This window comes from Erpetoichthys calabaricus, chromosome 14 (assembly GCF_900747795.2).
Source record: "Erpetoichthys calabaricus chromosome 14, fErpCal1.3, whole genome shotgun sequence".
Lineage (NCBI taxonomy): Eukaryota > Metazoa > Chordata > Cladistia > Polypteriformes > Polypteridae > Erpetoichthys > Erpetoichthys calabaricus.
Genome location: NC_041407.2, coordinates 25,446,845 through 25,467,740, shown reverse-complemented (window position 1 = coordinate 25,467,740; position 20,896 = coordinate 25,446,845). Strand labels below are relative to the sequence as shown.

The 20,896-nt window shown below is 40.1% G+C and overlaps 1 protein-coding gene across 1 annotated transcript in view; it reads right to left on the bottom strand.

Annotated features, from left to right (window-relative positions):
- Nucleotides 1-20,896, bottom strand: part of cep112 (centrosomal protein 112) — a 243,439-nt gene that overhangs the window by 161,309 nt on the left and 61,234 nt on the right. Inside the window, exons 7-11 of the mRNA XM_028819151.2 lie at nucleotides 17,278-17,325; nucleotides 17,114-17,191; nucleotides 5,248-5,334; nucleotides 3,694-3,793; nucleotides 3,441-3,559 (exon numbers count right to left, since the gene is read on the bottom strand). Coding sequence (XP_028674984.2) covers nucleotides 3,441-3,559; nucleotides 3,694-3,793; nucleotides 5,248-5,334; nucleotides 17,114-17,191; nucleotides 17,278-17,325 — 432 coding nt within the window. The remainder of the gene's footprint in view (nucleotides 1-3,440; nucleotides 3,560-3,693; nucleotides 3,794-5,247; nucleotides 5,335-17,113; nucleotides 17,192-17,277; nucleotides 17,326-20,896) is intronic.

The window sequence follows — 20,896 nt, the reverse complement described above, 5'->3', positions numbered from 1 at the left end:
TCTAAATATTATTAGACAAAGTAGTTGCATTTAAGTTAAATGGCTTGTAATTACTTAATATTTAAAATGTGACAATGCAAAAATATATGAAGATACTGCCTAATAGTAATACATTTACTTTTTCCACAATTTTACTTTCCATCTCTGCTTTGTCCGTCAATTTTCTAACAGAAATAGCATTAAAGAAACACTCGGAACTATCTACCTTAATAAAAGGAGAAGTGTTTTTGTCTGTGTGTCTGTCTGGTTACTTACTATGTCTCTGCCATTCCAACAGAGGGTGCATCACAAATATTAACACTGCTTTCATGAAACCCACAGCAAATGACATATAACAGAGACATGTGCATTGCATACTGCACTGCAAATGTTTATGTTGAGCTCTCCATTGATTATTTTGATTTCAATTCGTCTTATATGGGTAGCACAGCTAATAGCCAATGTTTTAATTGAAAGAATCAGAATGCAATTGAGGTCATGATATTGCAACGTCAGTCATACAGCTCTGTGAGAAATACAACTTGACACAAAATAATATTTTTCATTACTTTAATCAATAAAGAGGGAAGTTTTGAAAGCAGTGATATTAAACACAAAACAAAATTTCCCATTTAAAGTGACACAGCTATTAAATGATGTGTCACAGGAGTATTACTGGAGATACAGGAGAAAGTCTGAAAGGACAACTAACCCACAGACTCCCTAATGTTGTGAGGATGATCTTATAATCACAACCATTGATATTAAGTGAAAATAAAAAGAATACATTAAAGCTTGTGCTGGTCATTGACTTAATATAATTAAAAATTCTCCAACATACCCAACTCCTTAAGATGTTAAATCCACACAAGATTAGATCCACATGTGGTCTGTTTTGGCCACGATTTACCCTTGACTCAGATTCTACTGAATGTCTATTTTTACTCTGTTGTTGGAGGCCTTTGAAATATCAAACGACCATCACACACTTATCACCTTCTTCTGAGTTATCCTGGAATGTTGCACCCTTCATTTAATGACAAGCCTAACAAGGCTGCCTTTGTTATTGTGTTAGCCTGCAGTCTAACTTTGCACAAATGGTAGAACTTTGTACCACCTTTACCTCAAACACTTGGGGATGTGCTATAATATAGTGTCTCAATTTAGAAAAAAATTATGTTTTAATGAGGATAATCCAAGCTATTCCACAACATATAGCAAACACATCTGAATACAGTTGTCCTTCAAATCCTAGAACAACCATTGACCCTTCCTTCCTATTGCTTGCTTCCTAGCTCGACATTTTGGAGAAAATGCTGTGTGGAATGATTAAAAAAATAAAAAGGAGAAAAATAATGTAAGAAATATAATGTATTTTTCTGAAATTCAAGTTTTAAAAAAAATTTATAAAAATAAATAATGGACTAGCTGAGGAAGACATTATTATTTCTAGGTGCGGTTAGTCCTTGTAGCTTAATTTGAGCCATCTGGACTCAAATGGATAGGCTGTAAAGTCAATCAGCTTGGAGAAGTTACAGTGGATAAGATGGGAGGACACAAGGAGGTGAGAGGAACAAATAGTGGACAAGCTTGCATAGTCACTGCAAGGTGGAAGGAAACATGGTAAACAAGCTGAAGATGTCACTATAAATTAGGAAAATTACTGAAAATTCTGTCAAGTTACTGTACGCTATGCTGAGTCACAATGGACATGGTGTGTGCTTACTATCAACTAGAAGGGAGGCAGAGCAGACCGAATTTTAAGATCACTTTGACTTGTGACTGGTTAGAGTAGACAATCTACACTTTGTTAACTTGGAATGGTGAGAGACTGATGGTCCACTGGGAGAGGGTGAAAAGTGTGCAGAGCGACAGCTCAAGAGTAACAGGTAAATAAAAGGAAAAAAGCTTTGCTAGCAGTGAGTGGCTTAGCCGTGGAGTTGACAATTATACAATATAATGCTGGCTACAAGAGGCTAGTGAATTAGATGTTCTTAACTCAGAAACAAGAAAACTGATATACAGTGGCATGCTAAAGTTTGGGTACCCTTGCTTAAAATGTCTGTTACTGTGAATAGTTAAGTAAGCAGAAGATGAATTGTTCACCAAAAAGCATCAAGTTAAAGATTACACATTTCTTAACATTTTAAGCAAGATTACATTTTTATTTCCATCATTCACAAATACAAAATACTAAAAAATGAAAAGGCCCATAAGCAAAAGTTTGGACGCCCGACATAGTCAGCACTTTGTAACACCCCTTCCCTGTGGCAAGTATCACAGTTTGTATGTGTAGCCAGCTAAAAGTCTTTCAAGTCTTACTGGGGTTTTTTTCGCCCATTCATCCTTTCAAAAGGCTTCTAATTCTGCAAGATTCTTGGGCCATCTTGCATGCACTGCTCTCTTGAGATCTATCCATAGATTTTCAATTTTGTTTAAGTAGGGGGACTGTGAGGGCCATGGCAAAACTGTCAGTTTGCACCTCTTGCGGTATTCCATTGTAGATTTTGAGATGTGTTTTGGATCACTATCTTGTTGTAGGACCCATCCTCTTTTTAACTTTTTTAACATTTTTACAGGTGGTGTGATGTTTGCTTCCCGAATTTGCTGGTATTTATTTGAATCCATTCTTCCTTCTACCAATTACACATTCCCTATTCCACTGGCTTCACCACAAGCCCAAAGCCTGATTGATCCACCGCCATGCTTAATAGTTGGAGATGTGTTCAACAAGCAGTTCTTTAAGGAAGTTTTCTTGTTCTTGCAGACCTCAACTTGACCTCCATCATTCTTGTTAACTGCCATTTCTTAACAACATTACAAAGTTCAGCTACCTGAAAATGCTTTGCTATCTTCTTGTAGCCTTCTTTTGCTTTGTGAGCATCAGTTTTTATTTTTCAGAGTGCTAGGCAGCTGCTTAGAGGAGCCCATGGTTGTTCATTGTTGCGACGGTTTGAGGAGTTCAAGAATTTATACGGCTTTACAAATTGTATCTCCTAGGGTTTCCCAACGATGACTGTGAACAAGCTATAGCCCTAATGAGTTAATGAAGGTCTTAGACCACCATAGGAAAAATTATCCGAGACCTCAAATACACTGGGGTGCCCAAAGTTTTGGATAGTGCCTCTTTCCTTTGTTCACTGTCCAATTGTACAAAACAAAAACAATACACTGATTTTGCATAAAATGCTGAAATGTGTCATCTTTAACCTTACCCCTTTTGGTGATCAGTTCATCATTAACTAGTCACAGTAACAGACATTTTAAACAAAGGTGCCCAAACTTTTGCATGCCACTATAATATATGTATAGTGTAATTTCAGCAGAGTGCTTTGTGGATTTGAAGCAAGCAGGTGGAGTGGTATATAACTGCATGCTCATCCCCAGGTGTAAGGGTTAGATTTACTATCATGCAGTATTGTATTTCTATATTTTTACTTCCTTCCTGTGTGCCTGCTCACCTTCTTCTCCCATTCATTCTTTACAGAATCCACGCTTTCATCTGCAATTTTCTTCAGCTCTGAAATCTGCTGCTCTTTGCTCTCCCTGAAGACCTTTGACTCCTGAACTAGACTTTTAACTATTGAAAAAAAATAAAGAATAGAAAATACAGATGGTGTTAAGAGGTAGCATGGCAGAAGTGTGACTCCAGCATTCACTGGCGTGCAATTACATTATGACTTATTTCAGAAAGAGTTCTGGGTCACAACTTACTTCTCTTCTCCAGTGACTTGTTGGTTTCCTCGGCCTCGGCCTGCTTGGTCCTGTAATAGTTCTTGAGTGCTTCAATTTCACTGTTCTTTCTGTCTATAATCTGAAAAAATGCCAAGCAAGAGTAAGAGTCCTGTGTGGGGGACACATCGACAGTGGCAGGGAGGAGGAGGAGGAGGAGAAGGAGGAGCTATCTGCTGGTGTAAGTCAGAGACGTGACCAGTGGCATAGAGGAGGAGCTCACCACAAGTCTAAGTGAGAACCATCTCCCAGTGAAGGGAGGACTGGACTAAGAAGGAGGAACACAGTGAAGGTGCTGGTTACAGACGTATGAGGAAAACAACATCTTCAGCATGAAACGGGAGCTGACCAGAAGAGTATGTAAAAGACACTGTCACTGGTAGTTAAAAGGATGAACTCACTACTAGCATAAAGATAAAGTATGATTATTTGCTTAAAGAAAAAGCCATAAGGACAGGTATTATTGGGCCACAGGAGGAGATGACAGCCAGTCTAAGACAGGACATGTGGCTGACCATTGGTTTAATGGTTTAAGGAAGAGTGTTTATTGGTGGTAAAGGACTAAATGAGAACAATAAAAAAGCCATGCAAGTTGGCATGGAAATGGAGCTGACCATAAGCTTAAAACACAGGCTTCATGGGTGGCGGAATGGAACTAGTGACCAATACTAGGACACAGCAGGCAATAAAAAAAAATAAATGGATGACTTTCTTGTTGGGCAGTGTGGGAACACCCCTTTACAATATTGTTGTGGCCTCAGAAATGGCACTTAATGTACTGGTGGAGTGCGGTGGGCCGCTAAGCTGGGTAAAGAACTGCAATTAAAAAGTAAAACAAAATAAGGAAAAACCCCAAAGAATGAGAACTGAGTGAACTCAGCTGGTGTGGGCGAGGCACTGGAAACATGCAAAGCTATAGCAACAGCCAAGCTGGGGCCAGTGCCAGCTCTGAGGTCACCCAGAACATAGCAAAAACATCCAGAGGTTGCAGCCAGACTACAAAACTACCACTGAAAAAAACAAAAAATTGGGCTTCTATTAGCATGAAGCGGTTCACATGGAAATAACCAGCAGATTCTTACAAGGGTGAGGAGGGAAGGAACATCATGGTACAATTAAGGAAATTAGCCAGGGTGTGAAACTGAGTAGGACAGTGGGTGCCCTGGCTGCAGGGTTTGATGCCTGCTGGAATGTCTAAGGTACCAAAGGGGCAGCTGTTCAGTTAATGAGGAAGGTACCCAGTTTAAATATATGGAGCCGTGTATACGTCTGCTGGCAAATAAAGGATCAGTCTACAAAACACAGCAACAGAACCATGCAGAGTACATGGTGGTCAGAGAGGAAGGTCCACTGGTACCATGAAAAGAAGTCTTCAGGAAGAAAATGGAGGTGATGGCAGGGTCTTGAAGAGCTAGGCTTGAGGGATTGTGTGCTATAGGAGTGGTGCACCACTGAGAGGCAGCTTTAATTTAGGTAAGCTCTTGCTTTGTATGTTACCACAGGCAAACCATGAACTTAATCAGAACATTGCCTAACCTTCTTCACATCAGCGTCATGCTTCTGTTCCAGTTTTAGCTTCTCCTCATGAAACTTTGCTTCCAGCAATTTAGTGTTCATCTCAATCTGCCAAGGAAGAAGACAAATTCTACAATGAGCAAGCAAGGAATGTTCATGTGAACTAAAAACAGAAAGCCCTGTGAAGTGGGCCAAAGTCTTCTGTTCCTCAACAGTTGCGTAATCTCAATCTTGTGATCTCGCACACCCATGGAAAGTTCGGGAAAGCCCCATAGCTACCTGCAAACAGCCATTAGGTCTTTTGACTTAGGTTCACAAAAAGAGATGTACAATGCCTACAAAAAGTATTCACCTTTTGGAAGCCATTACATTTTATTGTTAAACAACATTGAACCATTGTGAATTTAGTTTGGGCTGGATGATGTCCAAAAATACCATAGTGATAGCTGGAGAGACAGCAAACAACATGGAGAGACTGCAACCAGCGCAGCACTTCAAACTGCAGCTCCTGCAAGGTAGCACCCAAGTAAGCTAAAAAAAAAAAAGCCCTTCTGAAACACACCCACATGAGTCAGAGAATGGGAGAGGATGACCACCCCAGTCAGACGGACCAATTGACAATGAGCTTTTTGGCTTTTTTAACACTGATTGACAGAAAAGGGCTCTTAAATGTCAAAGTAAAAATAGCTCTCTTCAAAATGAACTAAATTATTTACAAATATAAAACATAAAATAACTGGTCACACAAGTATTAAACCCTCCTTAATATGACAAGCCTACAGTGGCATCAGAATCAGAACCATGAACCTGGCCACTGGGTCAAACTAAGCAATCGAGAGAGGTGACAAAGAACCTGATGGTCACTCTGGGGGAGCTCCACAGAATATGTGTGGAGATGGGAGAAACTTTTAGAAGGACAATCACCACTGCAACACTCCACCAATCAGGGTTTTATGACAGAGCGGCCAGACAGACGCTTCTCCTCGGCAGGACTGTGGAGTTGGTAAAAATGTACCGAATCCAACTCTGACTAAATATAAATTGTAATATAATGTGTTAAAATTTCCAATTTCACATAAACTCATTCGATTAAACTATTTTTGGTCCATACTTTTGATACAAATATAGCTTCTTTTTTTAATTTTGAAAGTTCAATCTTATCTTTAATGTTCCTCAGTGTTTGTAAGCCATGTGCCATGCTTTGCGGTCAACATCATCTTCCATGATCCTGTGCTCCTGCTTGCTCAGCATTCTCTCTGATCTTCTGTTGTCAGTTCAGTGTCTACTTTTGTTCGGCCCTGTTCTCCAGTCTCTTTACAATCTCTTATAAGAAACTCTGTCAAACAATCAGTGTCACGCACTACTTTCTGTTGTCCAGTCACATCCCACTGCCTGGCCAGGCCTTTTTCTGAACTCTAATCATACTCCCAACACCTCTGGTATTGTTTCTCTGACACTCCTCATTCTCTAATTATTGGATTTCTCAAATCCCTGTGAAACTTCACTTTCTATTCAGCACCCTCTCCCTCAAGCTTCCAGTCGTGTTCAGCTCCACAGTTAGCACACTTTCTAATTCACTTTCACACCGTGCCATTGAATTAGCAACCTACCCAGCCCTCTGTGGCACACCACTCTACAGTCGACACCTTGTCTGATTGTCTGTCGGCTCCCACTGTGTTATTTCAGGTTTCTGGTGAGCACCTCCTCTGCCTCTCTAACATGTCCTACAATCTTCTTCATGAGTTGCTCATTCTCTGTGTTATCTTGCTTTGTGGTCATTGACCTTTGCAATGGAGAATAATATGCAGCATATGGGTTAATTTAATATTTTTCTAATTACTGTAGAATCTCTGATTTTAAATGTAAGGAAGCTGTTCAAGCCAGTTGTTGCACATGTTTGACCCTACTAGCTCAGATAAATTCTTTTTTGAGTTTTTTGTGGAGGGATGGGGGAGATTTGCTCAGGTGAGTGGGACATTCTACAAGCTATTCCTCCAGAATGCATTCATGGACTGGAAGGCAGCTTTGACAAGGCAGTTTAAGACTTAATTACCTGTACAGCCTGTCTCTTTTGTCCAAACTACATTTGTGCATCCTTTGCAAATTTTTTGGGGACTAGTAATTGTGCCAAGAAAGGAGTGTAAAGAAGCCACCTTTAAATGAAAATGAATGCAAAGAATTATTCTCTCTCTATGCCAGATACCAACCAACTCCAGTCCTGGAGCGCTACAGTGGGTGGAGGTTTCCATTCTAATCCTTTTCTTAATTAGTGACCAGTTTTTGTTCCTAATTAACTCTCTGGCCTTCATTTTAATTGACTTGCTATTTAAAAGTCACACCCCTTAATTATTTCTTTTTTATTAATTAACAGCTAAACAATAATGAGATACAAAACAAGCCAACTCATGACCACCTAACCTGTGTCCACCATACAATATCTGAAAATAAAGAAAGGGGAAGGTCTCAGTAATGCTGATCTGCTCAGGTTCACAAAACATTTTGACAGTGTTCTTAGAAAAAAGAATGGTAGAATGTGAGCAGCAATACATCATGGAATTAAATAACAGTTTTATTAATAACTAGAATCAGCTTCTAATTAAGAAATTGGTTGGCATTTAAGGCCCCGAGTTAGCTGGTCATCTGTTGGCTCACTTCATATCTCATTTCTGTTTGGTGCCATTTAAGGAAAAAAGTGAAGCAATTCAAAGGACTGAATCTAAAAAACAGGGCAATTAAAATGAAGGGAAAAGAAGTTAATTAGTAGCAAAAAATGGACACTAATTAAGAAAAGGGTCACAATGAAAACCTGCAGCCATGGTAGTGCTCCAGGACTGGAGTTGCAGACACCTGCTTTACTCCATTATTCATCCAGATGACAGTTGGCCATTTCTGCAGCCCTATAGTGACTGCATGCTGGATCAAGTGCCATGCCGGACCACGTCAGCCCGGAGGCTAATTGACATTCAGTATTAAGACAGAAAGCCACCTGGCAATCTAGGCATATTGGGGGTATAACATGAACCAGATTGCATTATTATTTTTATTTTTACCAGTATTTGCACTCTGCTTGCTTATATTTCATCCTATCCATTTTCCAACCCGCTATATTCCTAACTACAGGGTCACGGGGGTCGGCTGGAGCCAATCCCAGCCAACACAGGGCAGAAGGCAGGAACCAATCCCGGGCAGGGTGCCAACCCACCGCAGGCTTGCTTATATTTTGGAAATATTATCTGTATTACATGGATAAATATATAACCTTCTCTCTTGCCTGTTTTAGTGCTCTCTCTTGTTGCCAGAGGTCATAGATATAAAAGGTGGTAGAGCATATGACAGCAGGGATTTGGGACATTTTGTTCAGAGCTACATAATAAAGAGGGGAGAACAGGGTCATACTAGGACCATACCATGACAAAACAACCTCCACGACTCTTCAGTGCCACATTTTTCAATTCTCCGTCATATTATACACTTTAATGTTCTGCTTTCTAGTTGGTGCCTTTTTCATTTTTCTTCCATGCTGTATTATTTGATCTGCAGCATTTCTGATTCTTTGGAGTGTACACAAGCACCACTATCCAGTCAGCCCTGTTTTCCAGTTATCATTTCCTGTTCTCTGTTTCTCTGCCATGTTTAGTTTTCTGGCTAACATCCTATCTGCTTCTCTGCCTCATCCCACTCTCTGAGAAGTGGCCTGCTTTTTCTCTGGCACCTAACTGTCTGGTCAGCACCCTGTCCAGTTCTCTGATATATCTGACTTTGCAGCTCACCAGATATAACCCTTGCTGCTTCTTTGCTATTCTCCAATAAATAAATTAGTGGTCTTCAGTTCTACTCAGCATCCAGCTTGTTATTCAATGGCAAGTCTTAATCGCCAAGTTTACCAAATGCTAATCTCCAGTCAACTGTCTTGGCAAGAGGTCTTATTTCTGGATCACTAGACTAAATTCCACAAAAAACAGCACATGTACACAAGATTGTGGAGCTGCTGTCTGTCACATAAAAATATCACACCAAGAAGGGCAATCATCCTATTTGTGTGTCATGAGAGGTCAGTGGTAAATCCACAACAAAGGGGAGCATATTTTCATAATGCGCAGGGAAATACATTAATCTGACTACATACCATTTTCTAAGTCCATCATTATGGTCATAAGTCAATGATGCCACTGTAGCCAGGTGGTACTGAGGCCAGACACTCTTGGGGACACTGCCAAGTTCATTTCCATTCAGAAAAAAAAAGTGTACTTTGTCCTGGAAAGCCCAGGGGCCTGAAAAGTGGATTATTTAAGATGGTAATTAAAGAAGGGTCTGAAAATCAATATTTTGCTTGAGGGCTCCCCTGGGTATGGTAAGCAAGAACTGAGAATGAGTAGAAAAGGACGCCCCGCTGTGAAAACCTGGCACTTCAGACTGCACTTTAAAACGCTCAATCAGAAGAGCGATGCTCTACACATTTCTGTGTATGAAACAATTATCTGGGAAGAGAGGAGCTTTCACGTTTAATCATCCCGCATGAAATGGCTCATCTGCATTTTAAACAGCTGCCTTCAGTGTGTGAGACATGTTTGGCCAGGGTGAGGAGAAATTACAAAGTCATTAGCGCCCGGGCAGCACACACTCCATATACGAGCTGGACAGTGAGGTGGATGTTGCCTGAGACAGTGTTTTCTGTAAACACTGTACAAACAAATGGCACAAAGTGGGGACCCCAGTGATTTCCAACAAATATGCAAAGTTCATACATTAGTCCATTTTCAACATTCTGCTGCCTAATACATTTCAAAATGGATTTTGTTTTTTCTAAAAATATTAGAAAAACAGTTTTCAATTAAAGAAAGCCTTTACTGTCATGCTTTGCCACAATAAAGTCAAAATGGTCGAAGTTTACAAAACTGCCTCACCTTACTACACACTGAGCTAATGGATTCTGATCCTAATACCAGGCTTTCTGGTATTCCTATATGCATATTCCAGCCATTTCTGTTGTAAGGGAATTTAACACATTCGAAACACGATGCGGCTCATAGAATTCTGGGAAAAGTTACTGAAAGGTACAGATTGGGAGAAGATGTCATGAATAACATTTCAATGTCATTAAATATCCCTCTTGGCACTTGTTAGATCATTTATATTTAAGAAGAAGGAGTTCAGCACCACCAACACACTGCCTCAATAAGGATTTCTATCCTATGATGACAACTAAGAGTATCATTTTAAAAGAACTCCAGGGGTGCTTAACTAATACCAGGACAAAATTCACTGTTCATCTAATTCAAGAAAACTTCTCAAACACAACATGCATAAGAAAAGTGACAAGGAGGAGAGCAATGCAACAGGATGAACATACAAAGCAATGTTCAGTTTTTACAAACACACAAGTACACGCAAAAAAAAGGTTTGCATGCCACTGAAAAGAAAGTACAAATTAAATGTAGCAGATCACCATGTTGACAGCATCTGTATAGCAATGCATGGTGTTGGTAACATTAGGGTTTACAGTTTTCTGAAAACTGATGGAAAAACTGGATAGATGGACGGTGAACAGTACTGAGAGAACCTGAAAGAAAAACCTGTTACAGTGCACCAAAGACCTGGAAATGGAGCTGCGATCTGATTTTTCTCTACTACTTGCTAATACTGTACCTTCTAATTATTCAAAAATAGTTTTATGTGCAACTAGCTGTGCAATGGGTTGAAATCAAAGTAATCAATACAGACCTCATGGTTTTTATTTGATACATTCACTAAGCTAATATGGTGGAGCACGTTAAAAAACTGCTAAAAACCCATTACTTTAACATGGCTTTCTCATAGCTTCATTTTAGTGTAACCCTGATATTCTGTATATACATTTAATTATCGTTTTCATCATGGCTCTAAAATCCATAATAACCTCTACTTTCTCTGCTGTTCTTTTTCCGGTTTTCTGTGGTGGCGATCTGTGCCATCAGCACCTTATCGAGGCACCGTAAGTCCCTACATTGATGGAATGAAGGCCAGATGTCCACATGACCATCCTCATCTAATTCTTCCACATGAAGCCTGAAAACCATGAGGACTGATTTAGATCACTGATGTTAGGTAGAATGCCCAGTTGGGGCTGGGTGGTCCCGTGGCCTTGGAACCCCTGCAGATTTTGTTTTTTTCTCCAGCCTTCTGGAGTTTTTGTTTTGTTTATTTCTGTCTTCCTGGCCATCGGACCTTACTTTACTGTTTGTTACTTAGTATTGCCTAATCTTATTTATATATATATATATATGGGTCACAGATTTGCACAGAAACACAGGAGGTTGTAGAGACAGGAACTTTATTCAAATACTGCAAACAAACATGTCTCTTTTTCAAAAGTTTAAACGTGCTCCTTGACAAGACGGAGATGACAGTTCTGTCTCACAATTAACAGAAAGCAAACATATCTTCCTCTTCAAAGGAGTGCGCGTCAGGAGCAGGGAAGGTCAGAGAGAGAGAAAAGCAAACAATCAAAAACTGACAGGTGCTGTTCTGACTTTTAAGTATGTGAAGTACCGCGCGGTACATCGGCCGCAAGTAAGCCCAGCAAGCAAGAGTAGTGTGAAAGTAGTCTTTCAGCGTTTTTTAACCTGTAGGGGTGCGATCAGCCTCCCAGCTCACATTTTATATATATATATATATATATATATATATATATATATATATATACATACACATACATACATTCATACATACAGTAGTTAGGTCCATAAATATTTGGACAGAGACAACTTTTTTCTAATTTTGGTTCAGTACATTACTACAATGAATTTTAAATGAAACAACTCAGGTGCAGTTGAAGTGCAGACTTTCAGCTTTAATTCAGTGGGGTGAACAAAACGATTGCATAAAAATGTGAGGCACCTAAAGCATTTTTTAACACAATCCCTTCATTTCAGGGGCTCAAAAGTAATTGGACAATTGACTCAAAGGCTATTACATGGGCAGGTGTGTGCAAGTCCGGTGTTATGCATCTTAACATTCTAATATTTAGTCAGACAATTCATAATGTAAATTGTTATCACCACATTGTCTATTTGCAGGAGCGTTCCAATTGTATTACTGAGCAGATGTACCAAATAAAGAGACCATTTAGTTTAATGAAAGATGACATTAAAGCAAAAGTTTGCCTCAGTGACATAAATAAAGCATGAATCAACAAAAAAGTTTGTGTCAATGTCATACGTACAACATGAATCAACTTATTATTATTGAAGATCAAATGCATTAAGTGATTAATCCTGCTGCCTTACAACATCTGGGTTTTATTCCTCACAGGTGGCGCAGTGGTAGTGCTGCTGCTTTGCAGTAAGGAGACTGTGGAATATTGTGAGTTCGCTTCCCGGTTCCTCCCTGTGTGGATAGCGCTTTGAGTACTGAGAAAAGCGCTATATAAATGTAATGAATTATTATTATGTCATTATCAATTAAGCAGATAAAAGGCCTGGAGTTGATTTGAGGTGAGGTGCTTGCATGTGGAAGATTTTGCTGTGAACAGACAACATGCGGTCCAAGGAGCTCTCCATGCAGGTGAAAGAAGCCATCCTTAAGCTGCGAAAACAGGAAAAAAAACCCATCCGAGAAATTGCTACAATATTACGAGTGGCAAAATCTACAGTTTGGTACATCCTGAGAAAGAAAGCAAGCACTGGTGAACTCAGCAACACAAAAAGACCTGGATGTCCACGGAAGACAACAGTGGTGGATGATCGCAGAATCCATGGTGAAGAGAAACCCCTTCACAACAGCCAACCAAGTGAACAACACTCTCCAGGGGGTAGGCGTATCGATATCCAAGTCTACCATAAAGAGAAGACTGCTTGAAAGTAAATACAGAGGGTGCACTGCAGGTGCAAGCCACTCATAAGCCTCAAGAATAGAAAGGCTAGATTGGACTTTGCTAAAGAACATCTAAAAAAGTCAGCACAGTTCTGGAAAAACATTCTTTGGAACAGATGAAACCAAGATCAACCTCTACCAGAATGATGGCAAGAAAAAAGTATGGAGAAGGCGTTGAACAGCTCATTATCCAAAGCATACCACGTCATCTGTAAAACACGGTGGAGGCAGTGCGATGGCTTGGGTGTGCATGGCTGCCAGTGGCACTGGGACACTAGTGTTTATTGATGATGTGACACAGGACAGAAGCAGCCGAATGAATTCTGAGGTGTTCAGAGACATACTGTTATGCTCAAATCCAGCTAAATGCAGTCAAATTGATTGGGCGGCGTTTCATGATACAGATGGACAATGACCCAAAACATACAGCCAAAGCAACCCAGGAGTTTATTAAAGCAAAGAAGTGGAAAATGCTTGAATGGCCAAGTCAGTCACCTGATCTTAACCCAACTGAACATGCATTTCACTTGTTGAAGACTAAACTTCAGACAGAAAGGCCCACAAACAAACAGCAACTGAAAGCCGCTGTAGTAAAGGCCTGGAAGAGCATTAAAAAGGAGGAAACCCAGTATCTGGTGATATCCATGGGTTCAAGACTTCAGGCTGTCATTGCCAGCAAAGGGTTTTCAACCAAGTATTAGAAATGAACATTTTATTTCCAGTTATTTAATTTGTTCAATTACTTTTGAGCCCCTGAAATGAAGGGATTGTGCTAAAAAAATGCTTTAGTTGCCTCACATTTTTATGCAATTTTTTTGTTCACCCCACTGACTTAAAGCTGAAAGTCTGCACTTCAACTGCATCTGAGTTGTTTCATTTAAAATTCATTGTGGTAATGTACAGAACCAAAATTAGAAAAAAGTTGTCTCTGTCCAAATATTTATGGACCTAACTGTACATACATACATAATTTTTATGAAAACGTGCTATAGAAATAAATGTTGTTGTTGTCCATATGGTCTGGTATAATGATATGCACCCAATCTCTTTTCCTCGCGGTAGCCTTTTCCTATTTGGATAGAGATGCCCGTCTTTGCAACTTCATCTCAGTGTCTCTTGTTGAACTGACCACTCCACTGTTATAGTCAAAGTGTTTCTCTGCGATAATTCGTTGGAGGTCATTACGACATGGCTTAGTTGTGTCTGTTTCTCAATGTATCAATTTAGCGTTATTTTCCCTCATTCATTGCCCACCACACAAAGTTATCAGTCATTAGCATTACAACTATAAATGTTGCTCAAGTGGCCTGAGCAAGTGCAAGAAAGTCACTACCATGCTGCTGTTGCCCAGATAGAAGTCGGTCAACAGAATAAGCTGATAAAAACAATATTCACATTTTTGACACTCATTTGGCATTTTTATTAGAATGTTTGATTTTTTTTTTTTTTTTTTACACTTTTTCTACATGTTTTGCTTATCTTTAATTTTTTGTTCCTAACACTATCAACCAACCAACAAAGATACACAGACACACATGCGGACACTTCTACGTTTATTGAGGTGGATAACTTGTTTTGTTTTTGAAAGTCACCTTGGATAAAGACATTTGACAAATAACATTGTGCTGAAGTTCAAAGATAAGTCTGCAGTCAATGCGAATGTGTCTGAGGTGTTCTGCCTAGAAAAACATGTATGAGCTGCACTATCTTACAGAGTAGTTTTGGCAGACAATCCAATATGCCTTGTAGATGTTACCGATGATAAAGGGTTTTTTATTAACCTTTTGGGGGGGTGATTTAATGAAATCAAAACTTCTATCCATCCATTTTCTAATTCCGTCTTTTTCTAGCATGAGGTTGCAGGGAGACAAAGTAGTACTGGAGATAAGTCCAACAGACCATTACACTATGTACCAAAGCATTCAAATTTTTCTCTGAGGTTAATTTTTATAAAGATACTCTCACCTTAGAATGTACATTAGTTAAATGTGGGAAGAAACCCACACAGAAAAATCAGAAGAGTGTGCCGACTCTGTATAGGACAGGGTGTAAGCAGTGGCTTTAACCTTCCGATTAATTGAAGGAGATCATATTTGGCTAAGCAGTAAAACTGGTGTAGTAGCTCTATTCCAGTGACCTGTGTTGGAATTTTGCCTCAGCAAAATACAGTGGGAGCGTCACCCTGAGCGATTCCTCGCCTGTGACACACTGCCCGGAATAAAACCCAGATGTTGTAAGGCAGCAGGATTAATCACTTAATGCTTTTGATCTTCAATAATAATAAGTTGATTCATGTTGAACATATGACATTGACACAAACTTTTTTGTTGATTCATGCTTTATTTATGTCACTGAGACAAACTTTTGCTTTAATGTCATCTTTCATGAGACTAAATGGTCTCTTTATTTGGTACATCTGCTCAGTAATACAATTGGAACGCAACTGCAAATAGACAATGTGGTGATAACAATTTACATTATGAATTGAATGACTAAATATTAGAATGTTAAGATGCATAATCTTAGTGCAACTGATTGTGCTGTGATGGCTGGTGCCAGATGTCAACTGGAAGTGTCTATAAATTGCCATGTTCAGGTCTCTCCGCAGATGTTCAATGGGGTTTAAGTTTGGGGTTTGGATGGCTCACCAAAAGACAGTCAAGAGACTAGCCCAAAAGCTAGTCTAGCGTTGTCAAGGCTGTAGGCTTCGGTTCACTATTATGCTGAAAGGTGAGCTGTCACCCCAATCTGAGGTCACATGTACTTTAGAATTGATTTTCTTCAAGGACCTCTTTATATTTGGCTGCATTCATCCTTTTCACAATTCAGACCAGTCTCCCTGTCCATGTCCCTGAGAAGCACCCCATAGTATGATGTTGCCACCATCAGGCTTTACTATAGGGGTAGTATTAGACAGGTGATGAGTAGTACCTTGTGCCTCAGAGTCCTTTAAATGCAGTTTTACAAACTCCCAGCAGGCTATCATATGCCATTTACTTAAGAGTGGCTTCTACCCTACCATGATTGATGCTTGGCTTTATCACCCTACCGTAAACGCCTGATTGATGGAGTGATATGGCTATCCTTCCAACAGGTTCTCCCACCTCAGCAAAGGACTTCTAAAGCTCTGTTAGGGTGATTGATGAGGTCTTAGACGTCTCCCTGACCAAGACCCTTCATGCGTGGTTACAAAGTTTGTACAGAAAGGCCGACTCAAGGAAGAGTCCTGGTTGTTCCAAACTTCTTCCATTTCAGAATTATTGAAGCCACTATGCTCCTGGGAACACTCATAGCTTTAGTAATGGTTTTATCCTCTTGCTTGCAAGCCTTTCTGAAAATGTGTTTTCACTTTGTCATTATGGGTTAGAGTGTTGACTTGTGGACAAAAATGGCAACTTCATCCATTTAAAATGAAATCTACAACACAATAACATCAGCAGAAGGGACCTGAATACCTTCTGAATCCAGTGTAAACTTCATGAACCCCTTATGTCCTCAGTTGAGGCTAGTGGCAATAATCTCTTGATTACAACTAATGTCATGTGAATCCCCAAGCGTACCTTTTCAAAAGGATACTTGTAGTCCAAAGCATGCATCATCTTAAGCTTTTTCCTCAAATATGACAGGGACTTCAGTTTATTCTTATGGCCTACACAATCCCATATCTTCATATAATAGAGCACCTTTGGGATGAGGTGTAATATGTGGCCAAAAAATTTGCTTCAGTTGTGCAACATCAGCAAGGACCAAAATCCCTAAGGATTTTTTTTTCAGCATTTGTTGAATCCGTGCCTCAAAGAATTCAGGCTTTTCTGGAGACCAAAGGTGGTTCCCTCTAGCCCTAGATGGGTATACCTCATGAAGTGGTTACCAAGTGTATGAAAAGTGGTGTGAAGACTTTCATGGGGAACTGCACTTCACACACACACACACACACACACACACACAATGGTCCCCCATACACCCTGATCACATAGTAGGTGAGTGCTTGCTAGTAATATTAAGTGGGAAAGAAAGGTGGGCAGAACCCTCTTACCTCTTTATCTTGTATGTGGAAAGAGGAGGGGTCCTCACAGAAGGTGCTCATTTTTCCCAGACTCGTCCTCATGGAAATCTGTTACCAAAACAAAAAGCCACATTAGGTCCTCAAAAGCCACCATCTAGCAGGAGGAACCAATCATAAGAAAACGAGTCACTTACTGGAGACAGACCAATTGGATTCTCCCTCAGATACCTGGGGTTTTCAATCTGCAAAAGAAAATTTTATATTAATAAAGGCCACCTAAAATGAGTGTAGTGGTACAGTGCACAGGTTCTAGAAATCCTTCACAGCTTAGGTCAGTTATTGAAGAACATTTTTTTTAATAAGAGCAGCACAGAAACATCACAGCACAGACACCCCTTGAAGGCATGAACTTGCATGGCACAGTGGTGTAACTGATGAAATGAAATGAGACATACCCTAACCTTGCTGGAACTCATAATTTTACACAGATGCTACATAAAATGTCTTCTGCAAAACTACATTCTGGCTCCATGTTAATGGACGTGGAGCAGTACAGATGGTGATTTCACCTCCAGCAAAGCCGAGCATCAATCACTTATTGCTTAACTGAAGTGCTTTATTCAGCAATTAAGAGCCAGAGGGAAACATCATGTGCCGGGCCAATGTCAGCCCTCTGCTGGAGAAAAGAGGACATGCACACTTTTAAAAATGTCACTTGAAATCTGAATTTTTAAACCTTGCCTTTCTGGTGAACGATCAGAGGACCAGGAGAGGTTACAGATGCAAGAGCAGGGGTCAGTACTGTTAGCTGGCATTTTTTGTGCTTTACTGGTCCCAGAAGGCGCAACTGATAAAACAGGCAAAGCAGATGTGTTTCTGGTGCTGAGCTGTGAATCACCTACCCTAAAATATTGCTTTCTTTTCTTTCCACACATTTTCACAAGAACCTCCCTACTGTGTCATCATTGATCAGCGGAAATAAGGTTTGTAAGGACCGGTGGAGAAATATTTTGGTTTAACCCTGTGCATCCCAGGTGTTATGGTACAGCTAGATGTGTTGCCTTGGCTCTAGTTTATTTGTTGTATAGTCATCTTTTCGTTAGTATTTAAATATAGTTTTTCCTATGTTGTGAATGTCCTGGAATCACCGCTGGGATAGACGCAGTTCCCTTACCTGGCTGGGAGGATAATATAATGGATGGTCAAGAAGAGAAACATGGCAATCCCTCTACCAGCCTGGAGGCTGGCATGAAAAGGCAGGTGGTACACTGGGATGACATTTGGATGGAAATTACTTATTGGGTGGGGAGTCCAAAAGAAACGAGGGACAGTGCAAGACAGTCTCCCAAGCTCAGGTCAACCCCAGTATACTGGGAGGCAGCTTCCTTTTACGCAAGTCCCTGTTTGAATGCCTGCAGGGCAACATGAGAATTGTGGCTCCATTGGGTTCTGTGGGTGCTACCAGGGAGGAAGCTATTTGGAGATGAATCCCCCGCTCCAGGGTGGTTCCACCAGACTCGGAAGTGCTTCATGGAAATGGCACCGGAAATACTCCCAGGCTGGGTTTAAATGGGAACCCTCCACATTGCCCACTGAGTTGGAGTCGGGAGAGTCTTATTCATATTGTATTTATTGATGACATTGACATTTTGTATTAATTTAATGTTGGATAGCTTAGTTTTACTTATATGCCTGGTCTCTTTAAAGTGGAGGATAAGGAGGTGGGGGCCACCTGATTATGCAAAAGGTGGTCTGTCATAGTAGTATAAATGAAGAAACATCTGTATTACGGTTTTCACGGATTTCTTGGCTTTGACCTCTGCTGCGTTAAAGAACCTGCGCCTGGGTTATGTTTCTTTGTTTTGTTCATCTCAGGTTTTGCTTTTTTAGGCAAAGCCTATTTTTGCCCCTGCTGTGCATTTTTTGTACCCTTTCATAAATTCTTTAAATTAAATGAACTTACAGTCATATGAAAAAGTTTGGGAACCCTTCTCAGCCTGCATAATAATTGACTCACTTTCAACAAAAAAGATAACAGTGGTATGTCTTTCATTTCCTAGGAACATCTGAGTACTGGAGTGTTTTCTGAACAAAGATTTTTAGTGACGCAGTATTTAGTTGTATGAAATGAAATCAAATGTGAAAAACTGGCTGTGCAAAAATGTGGGTCCCCTTGTAATTTTGCTGATTTGAATGTCTGTCAATGCTGATTACTTGCAACACCAAATTGGTTGGATGAGCTCATTAAGCCTTGAACTTCATAGACAGGTGTGTCTAATCATGAGATATAAAGGTATTTAAGGTGGTCAATTACAAGTTGTGCTTCCCTTTGACTCTCCTCTGAAGAGTGACAGCATGGGATCCTCAAAGCAACTCTCAAAAGATCTGAAAACAAAGATTGTTCAGTCTCATGGTTTAGGGGAAGGCTACAAAAAGCTATCTCAGAGGTTTAAACTGTCAGTTTCAACTGTAAGGAATGGAATCAAGAAATGGAAGGCCACAGGCACAGTTGCTGTTAAACCCAGCAGGTCTGGCAGGCCAAGAAAAATACAGGAGCGGCATATGCACAGGATTGTGAGAATGGTTACAGACAACCCACAGATCACCTCCAAAGACCTGCAAGAACATCTTGCTGCAGATGGTGTATCTGTACATCGTTCTACAATTCAGCGCAATTTGCACAAAGAACATCTGTATGGCAGGGTGATGAGAAAGAAGCCCTTTCTGCACTCACGCCACAAACAGAGTCACCTGTTGTATGCAAATGCTCATTTAGACAAGCCACATTCATTTTGGAACAAAGTGCTTTGGACTGATAAGACAAAAATTGAGTTATTTGGTCAGAACAAAAAGCGCTTTGCATGGCGGAAGAAGAACACTGCATTCCAAGAAAAACACCTGCTACCTACTGTCAAATTTGGTGGAGGTTCCATCATGCTGTGGGGCTGTGGGGCTAATTCAGGGACTGGGGCCCTTGATAAATTCAACTCAGTATCAACAAATTCTTCAGGATAATGTTCAAGCATCAGTCACAAAGTTGAAGTTACGCAGGGGTTGGTTATTCCAACAAGACAATGACCCAAAACACAGTTCAAAATCTACAAAGGCATTCATGCAGAGGGAGAAGTACAATGTTCTGGAAGGACCGTCACAGTCCCCTGATTTGAATATCATCAAAAATCTATGGGATGATTTGAAGCAGGCTGTCCAGGCTCGGCAGCCATCAAATTTAACTGAAATGGAGAGATTTTGTATGGAAGAATGGTCAAAAATACCTCCATCCAGAATCCAGACACTCATCAACGGCTATAGGAGGCGTCTAGAGGCGACTGTTATATTTGCAAAAGGAGGCTCAACTAAGTATTGATGTAATATCTCTGTTGGGGTGCCCAAATTTATGCACCTGTCTAATTTTGTTATGATGTATATTGCATATTTTCTGTTAATCCAATAAACTTAATGTCACTGCTGAAATACTACTCTTTCCACAAGGCATGTCATATACTAAAAGGAAGTTGCTACTTTGAAAGCTCAGCCAATGATAAACAAAATTCCAAAGAATTAAGAGGGGATCCCAAACTTTTTCATATGACTGTATCTTTTTGTGTTAGATTTAAGAGGTTTAATGGTTTATCTCTTCTCCATTTTTGTGCACATTCATAGACTTTTAATATTTAAAATCCTTTGTCCCTTTTTAGGCTTGCCTGTGGAACTTGGTGTCAGACTGCCTGGGGTGTGACCTAACCTAGGGCACAGACCGAAAATTAAGATAGTTCTGTCTTTTTCTTGTGGGTTTTTTGAGGTGTGCTCCCC